This window comes from Malania oleifera, chromosome 13 (genome assembly GCF_029873635.1).
Source record: "Malania oleifera isolate guangnan ecotype guangnan chromosome 13, ASM2987363v1, whole genome shotgun sequence".
Lineage (NCBI taxonomy): Eukaryota > Viridiplantae > Streptophyta > Magnoliopsida > Santalales > Ximeniaceae > Malania > Malania oleifera.
The window spans coordinates 74,491,998-74,509,119 of record NC_080429.1 but is presented as its reverse complement, the minus strand read 5'-3'; the positions used below and the strand labels follow the sequence as shown (position 1 = coordinate 74,509,119).

At 35.1% G+C, this 17,122-nt stretch overlaps 1 protein-coding gene across 2 annotated transcripts; it reads left to right on the top strand.

Annotated features, from left to right (window-relative positions):
- The first annotated feature begins 431 nt into the window (after positions 1-431).
- On the top strand, positions 432-2,983 carry LOC131146401 (transcription factor BEE 1-like). Of its 2 annotated transcripts, none has more exons than XM_058095990.1 (6): positions 432-915; positions 1,027-1,152; positions 1,326-1,391; positions 1,646-1,714; positions 1,855-1,917; positions 2,395-2,983. In XM_058095990.1, exons 1-6 carry the CDS (start codon positions 541-543, stop codon positions 2,485-2,487), a joined length of 792 nt encoding a protein of 263 aa, XP_057951973.1. In that variant the 5' UTR covers positions 432-540; the 3' UTR covers positions 2,488-2,983. The 2 variants fall into 2 exon arrangements, with proteins under 2 accessions (XP_057951973.1, XP_057951972.1); XM_058095989.1 differs by having other exon boundaries at positions 1,840-1,917.
- Positions 2,984-17,122: the final 14,139 nt, after the last annotated feature.

The following is a 17,122-nucleotide window of genomic DNA, read 5'->3' as shown; positions in this document are numbered from 1 at the left end:
CATCACCTCATTGGATATACTATTTCATGCACATAATTACAATGTAGAACACCTCTACTCTATAATTCCAGTTTACCAATTATCACAAGGATTTTTTTTTAAAGGGAAAAAAAAGGCCCCCAGCAAATGCTTCCCCCCCAAAGATCTGTCACTTTCCACTGTTTGGTGAGCTCCAAAAGATAATGTCAAAAAAGGGTCTCAAAATTTCAAAATTTTTGTTTAATTATAATTTTTTAGCTGAGCTTTCTCTTGCATTGTGGACAAAGGCCAACAGCCTCTGATGGGTCCATATTATTGGATATATCCCCTGAATGAACGTGGGTCCCACGGGGAACACAACCACAGAAGCTGGATTTGCCATGTGGCCCTCTCAAAATGCTCCTATTTTTTCATTTCTTTATTTATTCATTCTGTAATGCTTCTGTTTTTCTGGATCATTCTCTATAAATTGCAGTCCCACAACCTCTCATTATCCAAACACCCACTTCCTTAAAACTCCCTAATTGATTACCTCTGTAATTCAATTCAATTCAAAGTTCCATGGCTGACTTCACACCAGCAGATTGGCAGAGCTTTGATCCAAACATGGAACTAATGATAAACCAGTTCACAGACCTAAACCCAACTGTTGCAGACAACTCCTCAGACCTGAATTTCCACACCCTCATGGGATTTTCCAGTGACAATTTCTATTCCCAGCCATCCCCCCAATTTCCGGGAAACTTGGGAGAAAATTTTCCAGGAATTTTCCATCCCAACAATCAGATTCAACCCACTGCCCCGGCTGATCCTCAAGATGAATTCCATATTGAGTGTAAGAAGAGGAAAGCAGTGGTTGTGGATGTGTCTGCAGAGAGCAGCTCTGGGAATTCTTCTGCAGTACCTGTTTCAGAAGCTGGGATGCATAGGAAAAATGTAATATTTTTGCTTTCCTATATATATATAGATATATATGTATGTATGTAAGTTTTAATTTGCTTCTGCGAAAATAATTTTGTTTTTGTATTATCATATGCTTCATTATAGAGTTCAAGGAGAAGAAAAAGGGTGAAAAGCAGTGATCAGAAGGTAGATGATGAGAAGCCCAAGGAAGTGGTTCACGTGAGAGCAAGAAGAGGACAGGCTACTGACAGCCACAGTTTAGCAGAAAGGGTATGTAATACATACATACCTACATACATAAATATATTATACAGATATAGAAACATATATACATACACACACATATATAATGTATGTTTGCATTAGTTAGTATATTTGTATTAGTTTGATCTATAAATTTTAAAAAGTAATCCAGGGGTTAATCATGAGTTTGATTGAATCAGGTTAGAAGAGGGAAAATCAATGAGAGACTGAAATGCTTGCAAGACATTGTCCCCGGATGCTACAAGGTTCAGATGTTTACTCTATTTTTGTAGTCTAATTCAAGTTCATGTTTCGTTTTTGAAATGAAATCGTTGGGAATGGAATAGAATTAAGAATGAAAAACATGTAAAAATGAAATAAAAAATTTGATTCTATTCTATTTAATTTGATTTCAACATGAATGTGTACTTAATTATTTTCTTATTTTTTTTCATAAACAACTGTGTCTAATTTTGTTTAGAGACTTATATTTTCGTTGAACGGGGTTGTGGATTTGCAGACGATGGGCATGGCTGTAATGTTAGATGAGATAATTAATTATGTCCAATCCTTGCAGAATCAAGTAGAGGTGAGCCACCAAATTTCTTTTTCTTTTTTCTCTTTCTTTCCAAAAAAGAAAGGAAAGAAGAAGAAAAGAAAGCTACCGTTGAATCCAACACTAATATATTTTTCCTTCAATTTGGAATTGATCAGTTTCTATCTATGAAGCTTACTGCGGCCAGTACATTTTACGATTTCAACTCCGAATCAGACACAATTGAAAAATTACAGGTACTTATTTAGTGACCTAGCGTGTGTGTGCATATATTGTTGGTGCAGTTTTCTATGTCTTCAAGCATCATGGGCACTCCTGAACTTACAAAATGAATGAAAGTAAAATCAAAACCAAAGTTGTAAAAAATTGGTAAGATAAAGAAGTTAATTTATTTATTTATTTTGGGTTATGATCACATATCTTCTTTTCAAGGACCTCTTTTTCTGCTTACCATTCTCTTTAGGGATGGTCATGGAGGTTAATGATAGAGAAATTTCAACTGCCCTCCTCCATTTCCACTTTTGTAGTGGGGGTTTTCCTGAATGAACATATATGTATATGTGTATTATGAAAAAATTGCTAGTCTTCTCGATAATTTATAGTGTGTGTTTATAAAATTATCGAGACGACTAATGAAATCTTATGTGTATGTATATACGTGCATATGTAGTGCAAGTGTAATAATGAATAACATGGAATGGTTTGTGTTGCAGAAGGCAAAGGCATACGAGGCAAAGGAGGTGGGGAGACTACTGAGAGAAGGAAATGGAGGACAAGCCTCCACCTTCTCAACATGGCCCTTTTGACTTCACTTTTGGCTCTTTCTTCCCCATTCCCATTCTTGATGATACATCTCTATCTTCCTAATCCCTTCTCTCTCTTTCCATTTCTTTCAAGGGGCAAATTATACCACAAGTTGTCAAATTTTTACTTAATTGTATTTCGCTTTCTAAAATTTGAGTTAGAGCAGTCTGATCCTTAAAATTTTATGTTCAATCGAGGTGAAATTTCTATTTGGGAATCTCATCAAAGATTAAATTAAATTTTTAAGAATCATATTGCTGCAATTTGAATTTTAAAAAGTGATGAAAGTGCGATTAAATAAAACTTTAATTACTTACTGTATAATTTACATTTTTTTTATAAGAAAAATCAAATTTGATCTCATTTTGTGCTATATATTTTCAACACACATGCAAGTGTATACTTATTTTACTGTCTCACATATGCATGTGGGAGAGTTTAACTATTATTTTTATTATAATTAATAAAAGGAAAAAAAAGATTAAAAAAATTGAAATCTGAATCATGTTCATCTAAATTTGTGAGTGAGATTTTTTTTTTTTTTATATGATTGATTTAGACTGTTATGGGATTCATAGGAAACTGGGCAATCCAACAACATAATGGCCACTCCCATTATACTGGCCAAGAGCACGATTAAACATAAATTGACTTTGATTGGACTTGAGTTTGATGCGTTGCATGTATGTGCTTAGTCCAACTGTGCCTCCAATAAGCTTGAAAGTGATACTCTCTGGGAGGGACTCTAGCTAAAACCTTTGATGAGTTAGGTTAATGTTGACAAGAACAGCAATAGTAATAATAAAATTTATTATATGTATTTAATTTTTTTTAGTCAGGTTAATGATGACAAGAACAGCAATAGTAATAATAAAATTTATTATATGTATTTAATTTTTTTTAAAAAAAATTTCTTGAGGATTTTCTATGGGTGTTATACAATAAGTCATTGAAATTTTACTTAATTGCAATTTCACTAAAATCTTAAATGTAGCATGCATTATGATCCTTCAACAGTAAAATAATTTTAATGATGTTATAAAAGATGTAAGAAAATAAATAGATATGAGATATAAATTTTACGTGATTCAACTATGCCTACTCCGCGAATGGATGAGATTAAAAACTTCACTATCTCAGGAAGAATTACAAGATAATTTGGAATCGACTTTGTACAAAATATCTCTTATAAAATATCTCTATTTTCTCCATTTCTCATCTTCTCTCATCCTTTCTATATGTCTACTTACTTCAAGTATGTGATGTGTCTGTCAAAATGAGAGGGAGAGAGTACTCTTTTATAGGAAAATAAGGATAGCAAAGAATTTATGGTGGTAGAAAACAAAGGGGTGATAGACATTAATCTTTTATAGTTTTCATAACACTCCCCCTTGGATGTCACCCATATATTAATTTCTTCTGCTAAGATCTTTAAGATGTCTCATTCCGATTAGATGAACCAATTTCTTAAATGCTGTAATAGGCAAATCTTTGATGAACAAATGTGCTAGATTATCACCTGATCTGATTAGTTGAACATCTATATCACCATTCTTTTGGAGTTCATGTGTATAGAAGAATTTTGGAGGTATATGCTTCGTTCTGTCACCCTTTATATATCCTCCTCTTACTTGACCTATACATGCAGCGTTGTCTTCATATAAAACTGTTTGAATATCTTTGATTAATTTAATACCATAATTTTCTTGGATATAAGAAATCATTGATATGAGCCATACGCATTCTCTAATAGTTTCATGAATAGCTAGTATTTCAGAATGATTAGAGGATGTTGCTGTAACCGTCTGCTTTATTGATTTCCAAGATATATATATAGTTATTTTTTCGTAAAGAAATACATATCCAGTTTGAGATTTAGCATTGTGAGGATCAAATAGATATTTAACATCTGCATATCCTACTAGTTGAGACTTGGAATCAAATGAGTATAATAGACCCAAACTAGATGTACCTCTCAAATAGCGTAGAATGTGCTTAATTATATTCCAGTGTTGCCGACTAGGAGTAGAGCTATATCTTGCTAGTAGATTTACAAAAAATGAAATGTCGAGTCTTGTACAATTGGTTGGATACATCAAAGAGCCGATAACACTTAAATATGGTACTTCATAACCAAATAAATTTTCCCCTCATCATGAGGTCGAAATGGATCCTTCTTAACATCAAGTGATCGCACCATGATTGGACATCCCAAAGGATGAACTTTGTCCACATAGAATTGCTTTAATATCTTTTCGGTATATTTAATTTGACGAATAAGAACTCCACCATTTATATGTTCAATTGAAGGCAAAGACAAAATTTTGTCTTTCCTAAATCTTTGCAGGTTTAGTGAGCTCTTCAGGAGTCCCAACTAAATTCAAATCATCAACATAAATAACAACTATAGCAAATCCGGATTTTGATCTTTTAATAAAAACACATTCACAAATTGGATCATTTATGAATTCTTCTTTCACAAGATACTCACTTAATCGATTGTACCACATGCATCCAGATTGCTTTAATCCATATAAAGAACATTGGAGTTTAATTGAATATAAATTTCTGAGCTTTGTTTCAGGCAATTCAAATCCTTCAGGGACTTTTATATAAATTTCACTATCCAACGATCCATATAGGTATGTTGTTACTACATCCATAAGACGCATGCTCAGTTGTTCAACGGCTGCTAGCCCAATTAAGAATCTGAAGGTGATTCCATCCATTACAGGAAAATATGTCTCTTTATAATCAATTCTAGGTTTCTGTGAGAAATCTTGTGTCACAAACCTTACTTTATATCGAGTAATTTCATTATTTTTATTTCTTTTGCGCACAAATACCCATTTGTATCCAATAGATTGGACATCTTTTGGTGTCTAGACTATAGGTCCAAAAACTTCTCTTTTTAATAGAGAGTTTAATTCTGATGTGATAGTCTCTTTCTGTTTTGGTCAATCACTTTTATATCAACATTCATTGACAAATTTAGGTTTTGAATCCTCATTACTTCTGGTAATGTCATTAGCCACTGCATATGCAAATATGTTGTTGACAACAACTTTATTTCTATCCTACATTTCTCATGTGTAATGAATTGAGATCTCATTATTATTTCTAGGTACCTATCCCTTTTCAAGGGATGTCTCTTCAGGAGTTTTCACTTTAGGAGATTCTTCTTCAAGAGGTTCCTCTTTGGGAAGCTCCACAATAGGGATTTCATTTTCAGGAGAAATAGGTTTGTGAATGTCATCAAATGCATTATCTACCTCTGTAACCTATTTTGAAGTGTTTTCATATTTCAATTTTCTCCTTTTGAGAGTTTTATCTTTTGCACCAATAGACCTTCCACGCTTAACTTGCGGTTTAGTTTCATTAGCCAGCTGTTGTCTTTCAAGGACATCAATACGTGCTGGAATATTTGCAGCAGGTGTGTGAGATGATGAATTTGGTGTCATCCCAAGAGGGGTGGGGGGGGGGGGGGGGATGAATTGGGTTTTAAAACATTTTGGCTAATTTAAAAATTTACATCGATTCACCACAGTTCCTATCCTATTCATAATGTAAACGTGTATGTAAAATAATTAAGTTATTAGCGTAGAAATACACGTGTGCAACATATCTCATTTAAATTAAATATGTGCATACGAATAATTATGACAATGAACAAGCAAGCATACATATATGGAAATTAAAGAGCAGTAATTAAATGAAATAGAGAGAGAGAGAGAGAGAGAGAGAGAGAGAGAGAGAGAGAGAGAGAGAGAGAGAGGGAGCCACACACAATATTTGTTATCAAAGTTCGGCCAAACCAGCCTACGTCCCCGCCTTGGGCATACCCCCTAAGGGTTACACTAACCTTACTCACTTAAACGGGTGGAGTAGAAGCTTTTTACATCCTTTCCTTACAGGGCGAGGAAAACCCCAGTTCAATTTCTGGGTTGAACTGAACTGGTCTCATTTACGGGGTTGAGACTCCCCAGTTCAATTTTGGTCTGAACTCAACCGATACATGAAAAACATTTTGTACATAGGAAAAAACTTCTAAATACAAGCATGGATGTATACCATTAAAGCTTAATACAAACACTCTAGTATGATATGAAATATATGTTCAGTAGAGTAAAGGATGCTTATCTAAATAATTTGCACAAATAAAATATGTGGATATAAAAATGATTATTATGTTCTCCAAAAATATTTATCAAAGAAATAATTTGGGAGAAAACCTAAGCAATACTCTCAATTTTTTTTTTTTTGAAGATTAAGTGCCTAGTAAGAGTATGTGCAAATAAAATGCCCTAAATAAAATACTTTCCTCAAAAAATGATTTTGAAATAAATGCACGAAAGAGAGTTGAAGAGGTTTCTATAAAAGATTTTTCCCCAAAAGAATGATTTAAACAATAAAAATTGGTTTTTGGGGAACTTTGATTAACAAAGGTTTAGAGAAAATATGGAGTTAATCTAAGTTGCCAATCTAGAATAATGAAGGGGTATTTATAGATTTTACGAAAATTATGATCGTTGGGGACACACTGGGTATTTTCTAATTTTTTTAATTAAAAGTTAATTACATTTAAGCTCTTAAAAAAATTGGATCTCGAGAGGTTCGGTCGACCATCTCACTAAGTTCGGTTGACCGGAGCATTTTTGAACTATTAGTTCAGTTGACCGTCCTAAGGCAATTTTTGGAACCTCTGAGGTTCGGTCGACCGGATTGAGTTCGGTTGACCGAACTAGGGTGTTCGGTCGACCAAGTCATTTTTCTACTATAAGTTTGATCGACCAGGGCATTGGGAGATTTCCACGTGCCAGTTTGGTTGACTAGGGCGTTGGTGTTCATTTTAAGGACGGTCAACCAAGTGGTCAAACTTTTGACCCTGGGGAGGTTCGATTGACCGAAGGTTTATGTGTGTTCAGATTCGGTCGACCGAACACACTAAACTTGTGCATTTAAGTCCGGATTTTTATTTAAAGTTACCCCTGATCACATAATTGTAATTTCTAACTTATAGGGGCCTTTTCATGTGATGTTTAAGGACCTAAAGTCACTCTATAGTCTTTGAGCATTGACCCTAAAAATCCAGCGTCGGTCGACTAAATGTTGACTGAAGGGTGCCCTAAGGTCATTTGGTTCTCTATAGTCAATCTACGGTCATCTGAGCATTTAAAACATATCATGCAAGATGTATGCATTATTACAGACCAAAATAGAAAAATTAAATGCATATACAACTGAAAACATGTCTTCTTCTTCTTCTTCTTCTTCTTTTGCTCTTCCGTCTTCATGGAATATGCCAAATAATGTGTTCTTTGAGCTCCGTCTGACTTCCATGTCAAACCTTTTATGTGTGTGGTAAATTATAACCTGTTTAACTACTAGAAACACACATAAGTAACTTGTGGTTTGTCATTATTAAAACCAAGGATCAGACTAAAAAAGCCAACATGAGATTTTAGTATGACCTTGGTATTTACAAAAGAATATGGTAACTGATATTGCAACACCCCGAACCCGCTGAGTGGGGCCCAGAGTGTTATGTACTCCATTCACCTATCTCTAATACAAAAAATACCATTCACGCAACTGAAATAATTAAACATTCTCCATTAAAATACCAGAGTTTTATTCTATACAACCCAAAAAGTGTATCCATTTACTTTATATTACATAACTAGGAATTTAAACATAACTATTAAATACGTCATATCTTACAACTACTCACAATTACCAAAAACTAAACCCTGCCTTCGAGATTGCTAAGCTCGATCACCTGAAGGACCTGAAAAGTTAATAATTTACTGGGGTGAGACACTTCTCCGTAAGGATGGAATAAAATAGTGTGTGGCAGACGAGTTTCAGTGTACACAAAATATATTTGTTTGTTAATTAACAACAACAATTAATACATTTGAATGTTAATCATACTGTAAATAATTAATATATCCCACTCACATTGGTTTTTCCCAAAATATGAATTATAATAAATAAAAAAAACCATTGTTTTCAAATGGCTAATCCGTTCAAAAAAACATACATATATAGATGGCGCATATGCTCAAAATTAACCGGTTCAAACTTAATAAAAAGCTAGCATAATTTATTTCCCTTACCTATTCCTCGAAGTTTTGCCTAAAACGAACGGGAGATGAAAGCCCTAGTTTAATGGAACAGCCGCCGAAACTGATTTGACAACCCAAGAGAGAAAAGAAAGATGATCGTATAGTAAGCATGGATTTCGATTAGGCATGGACTCCGATTAAGATTAAGAGAGCGAAATAAACTAGAAAGAAGGCCAAATCTGGAAACCCTAGGTTTTTTAGAGAGAGAGAGAGAGAGAGGAAATTTTCTAAGAAAAATAACCGAACTTCTATTTATAGTGTTGCTTCCCCGCACAAAACCGTCGACGGTTTGGCCTGTGCCAAACCCAAAAACACTCTTATATGCTCTCGATAGTTTACTCTACAGGAAAACCATCGACAGTTTTTCTGAGTCCCATGTAACCGTTGACGGTTTGGTCTAAAAATCCTTTTTCCTTCCTTTTTCTTTTCTTCTCGTTTTTTTTTTTCCTTTTCTTTTATTTCCAGGGTTCGAGTTATTATAGATTTGAAGCCTTTTGCAAATGTATAATCTTTTGAACTTCAAGTTCACTTTGATTTGTATGAGAATCCAAATGAAATAAACTCATAGCATTCCATGTGATTTCATATTATGCTTCAGGAAATGATTTTGCTCCCCCTAATGTTGGGAATACTGCTTCATAAAAATGACAATCTTGAAACCGTGCTTTAAACAAATCACCTTTTAAAGGTTCAAGATATCTAATAATAGAAGGGAAAGCAGAACCAACATAGATACCAACCTTATATTGAGGACCCATTTTAGTTCTTTGAGGAGGAGCAATAGGAACATATAATGCCATCCAAAAGTTTTTAAATAAGAAATATTAGGTTGTTGCCCATAAACTAATTACATGGGTGAAAGTTTATTGTAAGTAGTTGGCTTATACAAATTAAACATGCAGCATCAAGAATAGCATACTCCCAAATAGTAAGTAGTTGGCTTATACAAATTAAATATGCAGCATCAAGAATAGCATACTCCCAAATAGATAAAGGCAATTTGGTTCTCATAATCATAGATCTAACAGTGAGTTGAACTCTCTTAATAAAAGATTCAGGTAAACCATTTTGTGTATAGGTATGAGCAATGGGATGTTCAACATTTATTCCATATGACATGCAATAGTTATTAAAAGTTTGGGATGTAAATTCATCAGCATTATCCAAATGAATTTAGGAAAATGAGCTCGTAATCTAATCAGTTGAGAAAGAAGTCTCTAGCAAATGCAATATTACGAATAGAAAGTAGAGAAACATATGACCCTCTAGTAGATGCATCAATTAAGACCATGAAATATCTAAATGGTCAAGATGATGGATGTATCAGTCTGCATATATCACAATGAATTCTTTGTAAGAAACTAGGAGATTCAAGACTTACCTTTGAAATGCATGGTTTGACAATTAATTTTCCTTGAGAGCAAGCAGTACACGTGAAATGACTTGTTAAAAGAATCTTCTAGTTCTTCAATGGATGACCATGTGAATTCTCAATGATCCTCGCATCATTACATCTCCAGGATATCCAAGACATTCATTCCAAAGTATAAATAACTTTGGGTCATTGCACTTCTAGTGTAAGACATTATATGATTCAATTGCTTCAATCTTTTTATAATACAATTCAGAAGATAAAGTTGACAGTTTTTCAAAAATTTGTTTCTTTCCAGAAACAATAGAAGTAGTATAAAGGAATTATTTACTGTTTTTATTTGTAGTTTCAATGTGATATCCATTGAATCTTAAATCTTTAAAGTTAAATAGATTTCTTCTAAATCTATTGAAATATAAAGTTTCATCAATTTATAATAAAGTACAATTGGGTAACTTTATATTAACTCTTCCAAAGCCTTCAATCAAATTTGTAGACCCAGATATTGTTTTAACATTTATTGAAGATATATTCAAAAAGAAAAATATTTCTTATCTCAAAGAATTGTGTGTGTTGTAGCACTATTAGCTAAAAAAACTTCTTCCAATGACATCTTACAATCAATCAAAGCTTTATGACAATTCACACTATAACACATATTTTAAAAATCAATTATGATAATTGATCATTGCAACAATAAATACGATAATTTATTTATTGAAATTCAAATACAATATTGCTTACTTTACATCTTAAAATATTACATCATTATTTTCGTTTTGATTTACAAGGAAATTATAATTATCAAGATAAATAGAGTTGGATGGTCCAGAATCAAGGTCTATTGGAACAACATTATCAGTAAAAAAATTTTCAACTTCTTTACTTTTTTCTTTTATAGAGGCTTGTTATAATGCCCCAACCTGAGTCTGTCAGGGAGCACTGCATCTCTCCTCCTTCACCTGGACCAAACAACAGGGGGTAGGCCTTATCGGACTAATGACTGGCCCTACAGACCAATATGTATCATTTTCAGTGTATTTTGTCCTCACTCACACACTCCTTGAGAAAAATTCTCAGAAGGTCACCCATCCCAAGATTACTCCAAGCCAAGCATGCTTAACCATGGAGTTCTTATGGAAATGTTCACGAAAAGAAAGGTGCACCTTGTTGATATTAGTAGTAATATCAAATCCTTTTCAAGCCTTTTTTTCCATGGGGTATCACATTCCCCCCCACTTACGAGTCCGTCGGCTTTTGAAGGAGGTGCAGACCCGATCGTAACTGAGGACTGGATTCAGGAGATGGAAGAACTCTTGACAATTTTGCATTGTACTAAGGAGCAGAGGGTACAATACACCACCTTTAAACTAGTTGGGGAGGCCAAGCAGTGGTGGAGGGCGGTGAAGCTAGTAGAGGAGCAATGACTAGGACCCGCGGTCATCACTTGGTGTCGCTTTAAGGAGGTATTCTTTAACTGGTATTTCCCCGCTGCCACCTGGGCAGCTAAAGCAGAGGAATTCCTACATTTAAACCAGGGGTCCATGACTGTGCAACAGTATGCGACAAAGTTTTAAGAGTTATCTCATTTCGCTCCACACATGGTCCCGAACGAGCCGCTGATGGTCTGAATATTTGAGAGAGGACTAAGGTAGGGAATACGCGCTCAGTTGGTGGCATTATTGACTCAAAGTTTCCATGAATTGGTGGATAGGGCCATGGTAGCTAAAGCCAGTATATAGGAAAGTGAGGCAGAAACAAATAAGAAGAAGAGATCCATACCTTCCAGCTCACATACCGATGTCTGACAGGATTCCTGGAAGGGGGATCGAGATATTGGGGGTCAGAGGTCAGATAGGGCTTATCGAGATTACCGGGAGAATTCATCCCGCTCCTTTTGTGCCAGATGTAATTGGAGGCATTGAAGGAAATGCCGAGGTGGGAATACCGTGTGCTATAGGTGTGGAAGATATGACCATATAGCTCATGATTGCCGTGCTCCACCGAGTGATGCACCCGCTCCTTATCAGAATAGGAGGAACAACCCGGTACCTCGTGGCAGTGGCGGCCCAGCGCGTGTCTATATGCTTACTTTGACTAAGGGGGACAATGCTAGAGGTGTAGGTAATTTGTTTAAATTTGTATAAGTGATAGTCTTGTTTGATTTTATGTGACTTGATGGTTTATATATTAGAATAAATTGAACTGTGTAAATGTGGTTAGTTAGCTTTTAAGTTATGAAAAATGATGGAATAACGAATTTTGAGGACAAAATTTTGTAAGGGGGGAAGAATGTTGTAACGACCTGCTACTTCTTTCACATTTTTTTTTTCCATCTATATACACATAACATATATATCATTTGTCTGAAATACTACTGATAATATCTCAGGCTCAAAGGAGCACTGAGGAAACTCCGTACATCGTACATATCTAAGCAGTGGTAAACAAAAACTAGGAACTACTATTTACGATACCAGAAAAATTATAATATTCTGAAGTATATTTACAACACAAAATACCCAGTGACAATATCAAAAACCTGGGATCTACCCCAACTCACTAGCACCACAATACACTTACCCTCTTAGCAAGGGTAGCACCAAAGTAACCTCTACCTGTGAGTCTGATCTGCTCGCCTAAGTAGATCTCTTGAAAAATAATAAGTCACTGGGATGAGACGACGCTCAGTAAGAGGAAATATGCTATTACTAGTGTGTGGCGGCTGAGTTATACATTTAAAATACTGATACTATAATATGATTAAACTGATAAACTATACAGAATATATGTAATGTAATTTAAAGCATATTAATGTCTCTGAGTTTGCTATCTGAACATACTGCTAATATAATAATATAAACTCCTGCTATGTGATATATCTATACATAGGAACTTCTGCTGTACCCTGGGATATGTGTATCATGATATAACCCCTCATGATAGGGTTGTTCAGACTGTAGGCTAGACTTACTCTGGTTTGCCTACCAGGCAAGTCAATCTATATCTATAACATCCGCCAATCTAGCCCACTGCAATCTCTCTGGGTAATCTTCATATCTAACATTGTCTAATCGGCCACCTCAAATCAGCTCGTCGAGGAGACTGCAATCTCTTCTGGCTTGGTTAGACAGAATCCACATACTATCTAAGTTATGCGGTTGCACTTTATTCTGTATTAGCAACGGTACCGTGCTCTGCTGTTTATCTCTATATGAAATTTCCACAGGGATTTCTAATATCATTTAATACTATATACATATGTAAATTTATATTTATCTTGCTGCTTTTAACATGATTTCAAAACAACCATAACACTGTAAATCTAGAATGTCTGCAATTTCTATCTGTAATATATGCAATTTCTATCTATAATATTTGTAATTTTTGTCTGTAATATCTGTAATTTCTATCTGTAATATCTATAATTTCTGTTTGAAATATTTGTAATTTCTATCTATAATATCTGTAATTTCTGTCTGTAATATCTGTAATATCTGTAATCTCTGTCTATAATATCTGTAATCATTGTCTGAGTGTTATGGTTTAGAAATCATGTTATTCTGAGAAATAATATAAGTCTCATTTATTGCTAATAATCTGTATAACTGAATATCTGTAAAGCCGTAAAATCAACATACTATACTGTAATAAACTCATGCCACACATTTGAGTAATCAAAATCTCATGCTCAATTCCTGTAATTTTGCTGTAAAAATAATATTCATGATATTTTGAAAAAAATAACTTGATCTACATGCTTGTAAATACACATTCATAATCTTCTTTTATACATATTAAAAATCTCTAGCATATCATATTTCCCTTACCTAAATTCTGGAAAATCCCTACTATACTTTGGCCCTATACCCATAGGGTTCACTGCTCAACATCCTGAAAAAACTATCCCCCAGAACAAAATATCAGTATTTCTTTACATACAACATTTTTTATAATTGTAGGGAAAACTAATACTGAATAAATTGCCTTACCTTGAAATTGGGATGAATTTCAAACCAACTCCACCAACGATCAGCTTCGGTAGACTTGTAGAGAACTTCACCAGGAGCGCCGTGATGGCCTCAGATCTTCGATCCAGTGAGAAACGCAACTGGGATCGAAGAGAGAAGGGGAGGGGATTAAAATCTAATTTTAGAAGTATTTATAGGTTCGGATTCGTCGACGAGACACGTCATCTCATCGACGAGTCTTGAAGAAAGTTCGTCGACAAACCTGCACCCATCGTGGACGAAATTTAGACTTCCAAAAATCCCCTCTCGATATCTTCTCATCGACAAGATCCTCATGTATCCTCATTGACGAATCCCCTGTGTTCGTCGACGAGGTCCTGATTAATTTCTCGGGTTATTACAAATGCAGTAACCTGAACCCAAAAAATAAAATAAAAACGAATAAAAATAAAAGGGAAATAAATAAAGGAAAGGAAAAATAAGAAAAAAATGGTTTGGTTCAGCACCAAATCGTCGACGGTTTGAGGATCTCTCAAAAAAATCGTTGACGATTTTCTCTTCAGCAGGCATTTTAAGAACCAAACCATCGACGGTTTTGTCAAATGTAGGAAAAACTGTCGACGGTTTTCTTCAAGGACAAAATACCTATAAATAGATCCTAGTTCAATTTTTTTAGAAAAATTCTCTTCTCCTTCGCTCTCTCAGCTAAGGTTTCAGATCTTTGGGGGTTTTTGGTCATTGCAAGCATTTCTAAGCATATTCGAGGGTTCGTGATTGCTCCTGGATGAAAGGTTCGTACTGTAGATCATCGGTTTCTATTCGTCAGTGGGTTTGGAGCCTAGAGTTTTGAGTTTTACGTTTATTTTCGATGGTTTCTTTAGGAAGCAGGTAAGGGGAATTAATTATAGCAAGTTTTACTAAGTATGAACTGCTCAAAATTCAATTATACAAATTTATATATTTAGGTATGATTTTCTGAAAAGTTAGGCATTTAGAAAATAATGATTTTGATATATATTATATATGGGAAAAATTGTGTGGCATGAATATAACTTTTATAATTTAACTGGTTGCAAATACTGGCTGTGTTGAATACTAAATGGTGATAAATATTGATTGCCTGTGAATATTAGCTGATTGTGGAAACATTTTATTTGCGAGTACAGATTGGTTGCGAATACTGGCTACTTGTGATTATTGTGTGATGAATACTTTGATGTGTGTGAATGGGTCATTTTGTGTGGTTATTCGTGTGTATTACAATATAGCGTTGGTAGGCCTGAGGAGTTCGTTATATTGCCTAGATATAATCACAATATAACGTTGGCAGGCTTGAGGAGTTCTTTATATTATTATTATTAGTATATATTGGGGTAGAGCATTGGTAGGCCCGAAGAGGTTGTTCTACTGATATACTATGGATAGGTCATTGTGAAACTGTGACGGTGATGGTTGGCGGGGAAGAACTTGTACAGAATCCTATGTGGATGTGAGTCCTGTGTGGATGTGAGTCCTGTGTGGACGGTATTCTTGTATGGATGTGATTAAAGTATGTGGTATCTTGTGTGGATGTGTGTGGTAAAATGTAAACGTGGGTCTTAGTGAAATGATTTATATTGGATGTGTGTGAACTTAATAACATAAATGTTTAAGGCAAAGTAAAACTCTTCGCCTGAGGGCTTTATGAGAAAGGCGAGTGCCCTAGTAATTTTCAGTCTGGTACCAGAGTAGAGGGAAGCTACTTGTGTAATGCCCCAATCTGGGTCTGCCAAGGAGCACTGCGTCTCTCCTCCTCCACTTGGACCAGACAACAGGGGGACGGGCCTTATCGGACTAATGACTAGCCCCACAGATCAACACGTGTCCTTTTTAGTGTGTTTTGTCCTCACTCACACACTTCCCGAGAAAACTTCCCAGGAGGTCACCCATCCCAATATTGCTCCAAGGTAAGCACGCTTAACCGTGGAGTTTTTATGGGAAAGTTCTCAAAAAGAAAGGTGCACCTTGTTGATATGGGTAGTAACATCTAATATTTTTAAGTCTTTTCATCATCAATGGGGTATCACATTCTCCCCCACTTATAGAATGCAATGTTCTCGTTGCGAACCCACATTTCCAAACCCAGGCTATGTGAATTTCATCACACTTCCGGCTGGGTGTTGGCTCTAATACCATTTGTAACGCCCCAACCTGGGTCTGCTAGGGAGCACTGCATCTCTCCTCCTCCACCTGGACCAGACAACATGGTGATGGGCCTTATCGGACTAATGACTGGCCCATAGATCAACACGTGTTATTTTAGTGTGTTTTGTCCTCACTCACACACTTCCTGATAAAACTTCCCAGGAGGTCACCCATCCCAATATTGCTCCAAGGTAAGCACGCTTACCGTGGAGTTTTTATGGGAAAGCTCCCGAAAAGAAAGGTGCACCTTATTGATATGGATAGTAACATCTAATCTTTTTAAGTCTTTTCATCCATAGGGTATCACACCACACGCTAAGTTTAATATATTGTTTCTCACAATGTAATGCCCTGACCCTTTTCAACCCGGGTCTAGCGCGTTATACTTGATAAAATCCCTAATATACGCAGCGGAAAACATAACCCATAATCTCCATATAACATAATACCAGAGTTTACTAATTATAACTACCAACCATAATAAATTAATCATCCACCAGTATTCAAATATATGCATGTCTTCAAAACATTATTTACTAATACCAGTAGGTTTCACAACCATCCATATCTTATAAAACTTAAAACATAAATCATAAAACATAAAATATACATATCAAAATTAACATAAAAATATACCATTTTTCTTATATCTTCCAAAAAATGTTATAAAATCTCGAGCTCTCAAAGCTCGATCCTGAGAAATCTTGAAAAAGATGAATTCATATTCGGGTGAGACACATCTCAGTAAGGGAAGAAACAATATATTAAAATAGTATGTGGCCAACATGAGTTTATACATATCATTTTATAATATTTGCAAATCATTAACATAATTTCCTGAAACCATTTTTTGATCCTAATCAAACGCACGCAAATGTTTAACCCACGAGATTACCCAAGGATAGGGGTGATTACTTGCCCATACAAGTAGCACCCCTCTGCTTTAATACTTAGGAAACCCTAAGGTCACAATTAAAACATA